The 11,196-nt window shown below is 42.5% G+C and overlaps 2 protein-coding genes across 2 annotated transcripts; both read right to left on the bottom strand.

The window, feature by feature from the left end:
• Window positions 1-394: 394 nt before the first annotated feature.
• On the bottom strand, window positions 395-5,392 carry LOC113121465 (caspase recruitment domain-containing protein 8-like). Its single transcript, XM_026291989.1, has 8 exons — window positions 5,375-5,392; window positions 4,247-4,296; window positions 3,545-3,624; window positions 3,131-3,189; window positions 2,783-2,997; window positions 2,284-2,555; window positions 1,528-1,641; window positions 395-1,441 (listed from the first exon to the last, which is right to left on the bottom strand). The coding sequence occupies exons 3-8, from the start codon at window positions 3,545-3,547 to the stop codon at window positions 1,262-1,264; spliced, it is 843 nt and encodes a 280-aa protein (XP_026147774.1). The 5' UTR covers window positions 3,548-3,624; window positions 4,247-4,296; window positions 5,375-5,392; the 3' UTR covers window positions 395-1,261.
• Window positions 5,393-8,215: 2,823 nt separating this feature from the next.
• On the bottom strand, window positions 8,216-10,763 carry LOC113121471 (zinc finger BED domain-containing protein 1-like). Its single transcript, XM_026291996.1, has 2 exons — window positions 9,668-10,763; window positions 8,216-9,400 (listed from the first exon to the last, which is right to left on the bottom strand). Exons 1-2 carry the CDS (start codon window positions 10,157-10,159, stop codon window positions 9,254-9,256), a joined length of 639 nt encoding a protein of 212 aa, XP_026147781.1. The 5' UTR covers window positions 10,160-10,763; the 3' UTR covers window positions 8,216-9,253.
• Between the last annotated feature and the right edge of the window lie 433 nt (window positions 10,764-11,196).

The following is an 11,196-nucleotide window of genomic DNA, read 5'->3' as shown; positions in this document are numbered from 1 at the left end:
ATGAGCACTTCATAGCTTCAGGTTCCATGGTGGAGTCTTTAAACTCCCCTCATGATGAGCCAGATGTTTATCCTTCTGCAAATTCTGCTTTTTGTTTTCCTCCCTTTACTGTCTCTGAGCTGCATCAGGCTTTTGGATGTTTCTAAATGGGCCGGTCCTGATAAATTAGAGCCTTATTTTTGACACATAGCAGCTGATTTTATTGCTTCTCCTTTGACATATATTTTGAATGTCTCTCTTTCCAACTGTGAAATTCCAAACATTGGGCACCTTTCCCAAAAAGAGGCAGCAAGTGACCACTGCACCGTCACTGCAAAGATTGAGGCCACTGTCACATCTGGATGTGGACACTCAAATGTAAGGAAACAAAAAGTGGTTTAAAAAGGCAAAAAGAAAAAATCCAAGGCATTTCCATATTTTTATCAACAGCACCTTGATAAGAGTTTGAGGTGAATTCATAGAAACTGTCTCCATTCAGGACCCCAGATCCCATCATGATATTACAGTCAGACATTTCACTGAGCCACATCTCTACTTCACATCAGGTCCAAGGTTCTGGAAAGGTGTGGGTCCAATTGACGGAGACCATCAATCAGGACTGAATTGGCTTCTGTTCCTTTTCCTCTCACCATGTCGATCACAGCTCGAGCCCTGTCAGCTCTGGTCTTTGCTCTTTTGGACTCCATTTCTCCCTGATTTATTACATCCTGCTGCAAAAGAAAGTCCAGCAGCTGGTTCAGAACTGGTTCTGACACTTTTTGAACAAACTGGGTCCGAACTGATGATAAGATCTCTGCTGACAGACTCTGAAGCCTCTGTAGATTTTCATTTCTTGGAGAAGCATCTGAGGAACAAGCAGGAGAAGGACTTTTATCAACTTGTCTCTCACTCACACATTTCTACCAGGCTACACTGGGGTGCAGGTCTGGTCAGTCAGAATGAGGAAAACATACGTGTCATGTTCTGGAGGCCTGTGGGGTCAAATCAACAACACAGTGGCAGGAGGTCAGACCTGCTACATTCTGCTACTAATGGGGTTTTAAAGACAGCTAAAGGGAACAAGAAGAGCTGGAGATGATGAGTTTCATCTACAAAACATGGTCCCAGTACAGACAGACATTTATTCCTGCTGAGAACTGACCTGGCTGAGTGTGGAGCTCCAGTTCTACCTACATTAACATGCTTTTTACAGACTGCCAAAGCAACCAGATTGAAGCTGTGATACTGTGATGACCAAAGTGACTATGCTATGAGGTCACCATCAGCTGGAGTGATGCTGCAGGTGGACGAAGACTTTAACAGTCAGGTTAACACTGCGATTCCAGACTTCAGTATTTCCGTGGTCTCGGACTGTTACGGCCACTTCAGTTGTGTTTCTAGGCAGGCGGATCTGAAAGGTTGGGTGGTAGTTTGGTCCAAAGTCCAAGTCAAAGTCTTGTGTCTGAAAAGCAGAAGCTCAGTGAAGGTGTATTTATAGTATTACCCTGAAAGGTGTCACATGTCACAGTTACTATTTCAAATACTCACCTCAGGCTGTATTAAACAGGCCTCTTGACAGTCAACTCTGTAGCTTTGGCCCTGGATGAGTCTACATTTGGAAGGGACCACGATGTTCTGAGAGTCTTGGTGTTGGGAGCTCACCTTAAGACATAACAACAGAAGATTTATCAGAGCTGATAAACAGGCCAGTCTGATCTCATCACAGACTTAGCCCTCTGACCTTGTTTCATTACACACTGTGAGGGACTCTCTTTTTACTTCTTCTTTTTACTAGGACCACTTACTGTTTCACCCATAATCATCTTCATCTCAATGTATATACCAGTACTCTGTTCATGTAACTTCCACACGATTTGTTGGCAGGTCCATTGTTAAATTCTGTAAACAGGGGGGTTGTGTCTTTGCTGTGGTGGCACCAAAACTCTTCGTTAGTCTACTTGTCAACGTTTGTTTAGCCCCTTACATGTCTGTCCACAAGAGCTTTTCCTCTGATCCATCCTAGGTTGATGCTGCCCAATGACTTCTCTTCATCTTTGTTTAATCTGCTTATTGTTTTAGGTCTCATGTTTCATATGGACCATAAGGGGAACAGGTTTAAAGGTTTGACTGTATTGGATGATTTACTTATAGAATCTGACTGGTTTGACAGAAGGTGCAGTGCCCTCAGTCTGCTGACTGACGTGAAAGAGAGAAACAGACAGAAGACAGAAACAGGAAAGAAAGAACAGAAAATAGAGAAAGTCTGGTCTACAAGTGAAGCACTAACATTTCAGAAATCTTTACCTCCTTCAGAGGGATGTTGCTTGGCAGGAGAAACACATTGAGGTTTTGTTTCTGGGTTCTTCTGGGCAGTGGTTGGCAGAACAGCAAAACTTGGCCACCAACTGGTGACGTGTTGTTCCAAAGCCTATTCCACAGATCCTTGACCAGACCAAAGGCAGAGAGATGAGGGACTTTGACGATCACATGAGTGTCTGTGATCTCCAGCGGCTCGAGAACGCTCAACCCTTCATCAGTGATGTGGACGACAGACAGCAGGCCTTCAGAGAACAGAGCTGAGACAGAACCATTAAACATCAGCGTTACTGACAACAGGACAATGTTACTGCTAATTTGAGATTTTTACTGAACTTTAGAAATCTCACAGTAACAGCACCATAGATGCATTACATGAATTAGGAACAAACACCAGCAGTGTGGTAGTACAAACACCAGCAGTGTGGCTGCTGGGGTGGATGTGGTTCACTATGACTTTTGCTGACATGAAAGCTTCAGCCTGTACCTTCCTCTGTTTCACAGTGTGGGAGGTGGAGCTGACCAACAGCATCTTCTGGACACTGGATACTGAACAGCGGTCCTGCAGCCACTTTACCACCTGGTTGAAGGAGCCTTTCATCCCATTGAATGGTTTTGTACTGCAGCTCCGCCTCCTGAGCCACAACAAACACCAGTCCAGTCTCAGTACACTGGAATTCACCTGGACCAGGACACCTGAACCTGTAGGCCACAGAAGAGTTGAATGAGGGCAACAGGCCTGGTGAACCACATGTTTTAACATGGACAAGTTGTGCTGAGTAATACAACAGTGACAGCAGGTAAACAGGGTTAAGTCTTTTTATTCTGTCATCACCTGTAGGAGACACATCCAGGTCCAGTTTGCAGTTCAGGCGTGAAGAAGCTTGATGGAGGCTGGAATTCAGAACAAAACATCAGCTGTGTTATTCACAGATACTGAAGACTTGAACTAAACCCCTGCAAAAAGGTTTCAGCAGATTGTCCATTCAGTCCACTATGATGGAAGATACTATGTTTAATATTCCTGTAAGTGTAAAAGACAAAGTTCTAAAGAGGAGAAGGCAGCTGCTGCTACATAACATGAGGTGAAGACCAACAGCTGGAAATATGTTTGCACAGGTCACAAACACATGAAGACCAGGACAGGAGCTCAGTCCACACTGTGGACACAGTCCAGCACAGCAGAAACCATGGGATGGCAGAGAGTCTCCATCAAAACCTGCAGACAGCAACAAGGTTTTATTCTCACCATCAGCGGCTCTGTGTCGTCCTCACACACATCGGGTTTTGTCTCTGCTGTGTTTGGATCCAGTTTGACACCAGGGACACCTGATGGAAGAAGACACCAGGAAGACTTAGTGTCTTCATCAGAGTCCAACAGCAGCAGCTCAAAGCTCCTGGTTTTCTACTGGCTGAATATCAACCTGATCACAGGTGTCAGAACATCTGCCTCTGTGTCGTCTTCAGCTTCACATTTTCTCTACAACTTATATGGAAAACATCTGGAAACATCTGTACAGTCTGACAGATGTTCCAAAATTTACACCTTGGTCTGTAATATGGACATGCAGGCTGTTTGTAGCTGCAGCCAGATGTTCCAAATATCTTCTAACTTACAGAACATCTGGAAAGTTTTCACAGCGCTTCAATTTTTCCACATGTTGTTATGTTCCAGCCTTATTCCAAAATGGATTCAATTCATGAGTTTCCTCAAAATTCTACAAACATTATCCCAGAATGACGACGTGAAAGAAGATTGTTTGAAATCTTTGTAAATGTATTAAAAATAAAACAATGAAAAATATCACATGTTCATAAGTATTTACAGCCACTGCTAACCACTAATCCACCATGCTGCCTGATTGTGTCAAATATCTAACTTCATTTCAAGACCACTTTGTAAAATCAGACTTTAAAAATTAGATGAAGACAATGTTTCAATGTTACTCACAGGATTTGTCTTTGGAAGATTGAATCACTGTTTTCACATCGAAGCCAAACCTGTTGGAACAAACCTCAGTTAGAAGATGAGTAAATAAATAATCAGATTCTCTTTTCCTCCTTTTTATTTCCTCCTTCTCTCAGCAGGCGTCCACATACAAAGAGTCATCAAACCCTCAACTAGCTCCAGACAATACACTGCACCACCACACATCATGGATCTGCAAAATGTGTGTTCTGTCACTGCTGACAATCCCATCAGATTTCTCCTCAGTTCATCACAGGCTGTAGTTTGGATTCATTCCTTCACATTATGGATTAAACTGTTCACTGCTAGAATTAGATCAGACTGAACTGAAATGATCACAAACCTTAAATTGACCTGATTTGCTGATTCAGAGCCCACATGACCTCTGACAGAACCTATGACTCAGCCCACTGCTCTGGTCTTCACTGTGACTTTAAGGTGAACCAGGATTTGGTTCAGACTGGGATCCTGTTTGAAGACTGACTGATTTTTTCCACTTTGTTGATTGGCTACTGATAAATTCTCATGTGAGACATTAAACTGATCCTGCTTCAGTGCAAGTTAGCTATAGATGACTATATTGATCAACCCAGTTTCCATGGTGACCGACCAGGCCAAAGTGAACCAGTGTTTGTTGGACTGAAATGCAGGAATTAAGCTCAACCTCAGCTGCCTGACATTGAACACACCCAATGCCCCGGGTGTGTTTGCATGGTTTGAGTGTGTGTTCACTGCTGTGTGTGTGCACTTGGGTGGGTTAAATGCAGAGCACAAATTCCAAGTATGGGTTACCATACTTGGCCATATAAGTCACTTTCACTTTCACTTGATCTGGATAAAAGACTCACTGACTCACTTCATCAGTAACAGTCGTCTTCACATCAACTCAAACACATGATCACAACAAGCTTCTGGCTGATCTGATTGGCTGACTGTTGTATTTCTCTCTGTCTTTCTGTCCAATCCTGAAGCCTGTCCCTGTTCTCCTCTCACAGCTTCACTGAGAAGGTTGGAGCTTTACAGGAAATCCTGGATCTTTGCTTTGATACTGACTGGGTTTAGTCCAATCTTGCTGAAATCACCATGGACTGACTGCAGCCCTCTACTGACCTCAGAGTCTGCAGGCTACAGTCTGGACTCTGGACAAGATCACACAGCTGCTGCACATCTGGATCCTGCAGGTTGTTGTAACTCAGGTCCAGGTGTCTCAGATGGGAGGGGTTGGACTTCAGAGCTGAGGCCAGATAACCACAGCTGGTCTCTGACAACCTGCAGCTCCACAACCTGAATAAAGAAGCAAAGAAGGAGATCCAATGTGACACTGATGTTGATGACAATGAGGATGGTGACAATGATGATGACAATTCTTCTTTTCATTAGAATAATGAGATGAGATCAACTTGATTAATCCCTGAAGGGAAATGTAGAATGATAATAATGAGAAGAATAATATGAGAACAGTCAGAATAATAGTAATAATAGTCTGACGATATCAGCACAGCACAGAGGTAATACAGCAGCAGCAGCAGCTCAGACACTAAACACAGCTCAACCACCTGGACACATGATTTCATCTGTGTGTCTCTGTGCTCCACATGTGCTTTAATTTCTATGGGCAAAAACCACAGTTATGTTTCATATTTGACTGGTTAGAAAAGGCTCTAGTGTCCAAATATAATTGGCCACATGTAGAAAGTCTATGGAATCAATCAAGCCAAGCTTTGCATAAATGAATGCACATTAAACATGGTCAAAGACTGACAACACAGTTGTTTTCTTTCTAACTGATAAAAAGACCACAGCAGAAACAATCACCATCTGTCACAGGCCAATGTTGCATATAATGACATAAGCACAGGTTCTCATATATGTGACAGACTAGAGATCACACTCTACACTGCTTTGTTTGGCTAAAAGGAGGATTATTCTCCAAAGTTCAGCTTCACAATATATCACATAGAAAGTGTCTATTTATTGAATGTCATTCAAATGTGTTGATCTGTGTGTATGAGGAGCCCAGAGTCCATAGAGCTGCTGCTGGAAACTGTCTAATCATCAGGGCTGGATTAACCAGGGGCCTATGAGCTCAGGGGCCCTTGGGCCTGTGTCTCTGTATGAAGGGACATCAGACTAGTTTGAAAGTCACAGAGCTCAGGTCAAAACCACAAAAGATGCAAAACAACAATAAACACATGAACATCCATCAATTTTCTATACCCGCTTTTTCCTGAATCAGGGTCACGTGGATCTTCTGGAGCCTATCCATCTCTCTCTCGGGTGAAAGGCAGGGGTACACCCTGGACAAGTCACCAGTCCATCACAGGGCCACATATAGACACACACAAAAAAAAAAAAATGACCTCACACACTCACACTCACTCCTACGGGCAATTTAGATTTACCAATCAACCTAACATGCATGTTTTTGGACTGTGGGAGGAAACCGGAGGACCCGGACTAAACCCACGCAAGCACAGGGAGAACATGCAAACTCCACACAGAAAGGCCAGGTTGCGAACCCACGACATTCTTGCTGTGACGCAACAGTGCTAACCACTTATCCACCCTGCTGCCCTACACAGATGAACAATGACACAAAAAGACACAAAATAAGTTCAGAGAGAAGAAAAATTATTTTAAAAAAAAACAATGTGTCTCCATCTAGTGGCTGAAACTAAATACAGCACTTGGTCAGGTATTTGAGGTATTTGTACTTGAGTACTTTCTCATTCACTGCTACTTTCTACAGAACTACATTACAGAGACAAAGCTTGGACTTTTTACTGCACAATATTTCTCTGATACTTTAGTTGGTTTTCTGCTTAATGACTACTTTGGCTACTTCAGCTGGATTTTATTGCTAATACTGTTGTACTTGTGCAGAGGAAACTGTACAGCATCAGTCTCTGTCCCTGCTGGGAAGATGCCGATCTAACTAAATTCAACGTCACACACAAGATTGGAAAAGATCTGAATCCAGCCGGTCTCCAATGATCCTATTTAAAGACCTTAAAGCTTGAACAGAAACCTGGACTACAGTGATGATACAGCCTGTGAACTGTGACGCTAAAGGCCAAACTGTTTGCACCTCAACTAAACTCTTTAAAGTCTTCGTATGTAGGTTTCAGCAGAGAGACATTTATGTTGTTATGGACAGTAACAGCTGCACTTGTGCAAAAAGGTCAAAGGTTAAAATCATCATCTTTACATTACACTCAGAACAACATGAACAGGATTTGTAGCAACAACAGTTGTGGTGAGCAACAAAAGGTAAGTCCCAGATTTCTGGTTTAGACCCAGGTCCAGGTCCAGACTCAGGTCCACATCCAACTTTTTAAACAGGGTTCCCACACCTTGGTCAACTTCAAATTCAAGGACCTGTCAAGGACATTCCACGTCCAATCCCCTGAAATTCAAGGCCTTAATGTGGGGACACATTTCAAGTGAGAACAAGGTTAAATCGTGGTACGTTAAGATCCACTGTTAGTTTTCATGTGTCAAACTCAACTATGGAAAAAAGCATCTGTTGCATTTCTTTTTGGCCATATGACAGAGGGCTGATATTCTATTGGTCATATTTCTGTTTTGCATTAAACTGAAGAATATTCAGTAGATCCTATATTGGTTCTAAAAAGGATTTGATAGGAACTTTTCCATGGATATTATTGAAAAGAGCTTAGGGTCATGGAACCAGAAGTTTGAAGACATAGAAATATGCTTTCAAGTTTTTCTTGTCTCATGGGTTTACATGATCTTAACAAGCAAAGCAATTCAACATGACATTAAAGAAAAGATTTGGCCAACAGATGATCCCAGATCCTTGTGATGGACTGGTCACCTGTCCAGGGTGGACCCCTGCCTTTCACCCAAGAGAGAGCTGGGAGAGGCTCCAGCAGATCCCCGTGACCCTGGCTTCCAGGAAAAAGCGGGTACAGAAGATGGATGGATGGATGGATGATCCCAGATGTTTGCTTTATTGAACATAATATACAGTCACTGACTGAACAGATTTGGGTTGGGTGGAAGCACTGAAAACATATCCCAACATAGTGCACATCAAATCCATTCTAAAACATTCCAATATTTCCATAAGGCCATGAATGGATCAACAATATTAAATCCAAACATTCCAACATAAGGTCAGCTTCAAATATGGACCACAGAGCAAACACATTCCCTGAGGTATTCTGTGCTGGTTTTCCTTTTTCAATTGATTGTGGCTTTGTTCCTTTGGTCTTCACTGACTTTTGAAAGCAAAACTATCATCCAGTCAGTTTTGTTATGGGATATTATTCCCATCAGGACATGAATGCAAATGAAGGAATAAACAATAGGAAACAATCCAATATTTCCCAACAGAACAGTCAGGTCAGCTGAAAACATATTCAAAACAAAGTGCATTCCCAAAAGTCTTCTTTGGTTGTTGACCTTTTTAAGGCCCATTTGTTTGGTTGATTTTGTCTTCGATTGCTTTTCAACTCATTCAATTTCTCATCCAGAGATTTTTCCACTTCCACCATTTCTGCTTTCTTTTCCTTTGCTCCCTTCTTTAAGCTGTTAGATTTGACAATTAGAGTTAGCTTGGCTGTTTTCTCTGCCTGGAGAGCCAGTTTGTCAGCAGAGGTCTCAAGTGCATCTATGTCGTCTTTCAGTCTTTTCTTCTTCCTTTTAACTTCCTCAGTTTCATCCAGCACATATTTTCTCTTAGTGTTTTTTTCCACATCATCTCTTTCTTCTCATATCCTCAAGATGTGGAATGTATCTCGGTCGGGCACCACCACCTGACATCAATAGCGGTTTGTCAGTTGGGACATTCTGTCATGCAAAAATGTGTCAACCCTGTCTGCATATGGATCAAAGTGGGAAAACTGTGAACTCTGAAGCAGCACAATCTCATCTATGAACTGACTGTAGAGTCGAATTAAGTCGTCACAGTCTTCTTCATTTACACGGTGGACATGCACAAGGTTTGTCAAAGCCTTCCTGAACTTAGTTATTCCGACACCTGCATCTTTGAAGGCTATTTTCCTTGGATCCAGGAAGGAAAGGTGAGAGACAAGAGGAGACTTGAGGGGGGACTTCTCCATCAACTTCTGGACAGTTAAAACCAAGCACTTCTACCTGCTCCTGTGAGGCCTGGGCCCAACAAGGACAAATCCATAAAACAGTTTCAAGTTAATATTGAAAAACAAACATAGTGATGCTCATTTCTGATGATCTCAGTTTCTGTTTAGAGTTAAATGCTTAAATTGAATGAAAACAATCTCCATATATATTGTATTTGTAAAGTGGTTTCCACAGGACATATCTACTAGTAATATGCACTGCAGGACTATGGGAAACTAAATAGTTTGGGTCAAATTGATTTGATTAAATGAAGTTTGGATTCAAACCCAAAAATACCTGCTGGGGATTGTTTTCCAGAATCTTCTCCATCAGGCTGTTAAAGATGTTGCTGCTCATGGTCTCATCAAGAAAAGGCAGAGATTTCAAACGTGGGTCAAGTGTAGTGCTCATATGAAGAAAGTGCACAAGTATTGAGTCAGATTCTGAGTTTCTTTTCATGAAGTCAGACAAAATGGCAGATTTCACATCTTTACCAACTGTTGGATCTGTGTCACTAACTTTCATAGACTCCAGGATGGTGTGTTTCAGTGGCATTATCAATGAAACTGTTGGCAGCTGTTCTGTGCTCAAAAAAGTTGGGACCATGTTCAGTGGTTTAAGAACCTGAATGATGTCCTCAGCTACTTTTCCATCTTCATCAGACAGAGGAACAATGTCCTTTATGTTCCTCTTAACACTCCTGTTTGGAAGTGCTGAGAAAACAGCAGCCTGTTGTTCAAGGTAGCCCTCAAGCATTGTCATAGCTTGAGTTCCACCTGGTGGGAACATCCTGAATCAGCTTGTGTGGAGGCAGTTGGAGCATCTCTTGTTGGTCCTTAAGTTCTGCTTGCGCAGTAGTGCTGACCACCTTTGGCAACATCTGGTTAAGGCACATTCCCATGTGTGGTGCCAGATTAACTGTGTGAGCAGAACATCCAATATTTGCTGAGAATCTGGCTGCTTCAACTGCATCAACAATATTTGGAGCGTCATGTGTTGTCACAGGAATGGTGGATTTTCCATCTGCTGCAGCTCCCTGTAGTATTTCCCACAGATCATCACTTGTGTGGCTTTCATAGACAGCGTGTGTCTGCAGAACAGGATGTGCAATGACCCAGTTGTCCGTAATGTGGTGCACCGTGATCCTAATGAAGGACTGAGCTGCACAGGAGGTCCACAAATCCCTAGTTAAAGCAATGAACTTTGCATCGCTCAGGTCCTCCACCAGTTTGGCTTTTACTTCGCATATTAGAAGTGTTTCCTGTCGGATAAGGAAGTTTTGTCTCCGACACACAGTCCACAGTTGGTGGACTCCACTGGAAAACCACAATGTTCCCACTCAGGAGACTTAAATGTGTCCGGGGGTTCTGCGATCTCAACACTACGAGCAGCAGCTTCCTGCGGACAATAACAGCCGAGTGTGATCGAGCGCTCTCAAGTCACATGACTCAAGTCACATGACGTGCATCAAAACAGTCACTTTAGAGAATAATATTTAGAACAACACTGACAACAAAAGCTCCTATTAGTCGTTACTGATACCGATGAATAAAATGAGTTAAAATGAGTCAGAGATAAGTGACATCAACCTCAACAATGGGCAGCAGGGGGCAGGAGAGGACCGCGATCCATATTGTGGCTGGTGTTTGTGATATTGTTCCACCCTACTATTACTATTGTACAAATACTAGGATTTTTTACAACACAAAATATCAGACATCACATCTCCTTTTGTCAGACATATGGACATGGAACAAAATAAAGGGAAGTGATCAGACATTTTATTCTTGGAGAAATGATTTAATCCCAACATTAGCTCCCTTAAA

Source organism: Mastacembelus armatus, chromosome 20 (assembly GCF_900324485.2).
Source record: "Mastacembelus armatus chromosome 20, fMasArm1.2, whole genome shotgun sequence".
In the NCBI taxonomy this organism is placed as follows: Eukaryota; Metazoa; Chordata; class Actinopteri; order Synbranchiformes; family Mastacembelidae; genus Mastacembelus; species Mastacembelus armatus.
This window is presented reverse-complemented; position numbering and strand designations above follow the sequence as displayed.

What these genes read in the sequence shown, in the direction of transcription:
- LOC113121465 (XM_026291989.1), bottom strand. An exon ending in ACACTGTGAAACAGAGGAAG is followed by an intron (nt 2,556 to 2,782) that starts GTACAGGCTGAA and finishes GTTCTGTCTCAG; the next exon opens with CTCTGTTCTCTGAAGGCCTG. An exon ending in GCAACATCCCTCTGAAGGAG is followed by an intron (nt 1,642 to 2,283) that starts GTAAAGATTTCT and finishes TTATGTCTTAAG; the next exon opens with GTGAGCTCCCAACACCAAGA.
- LOC113121471 (XM_026291996.1), bottom strand. Translation starts at nt 10,159, where the DNA reads ATGTTCCCACCAGGTGGAACTCAAGCTATGACAATGCTTGAGGGCTAC. An exon ending in TGGAAAACAATCCCCAGCAG is followed by an intron (nt 9,401 to 9,667) that starts GTATTTTTGGGT and finishes TGTTGGGCCCAG; the next exon opens with GCCTCACAGGAGCAGGTAGA.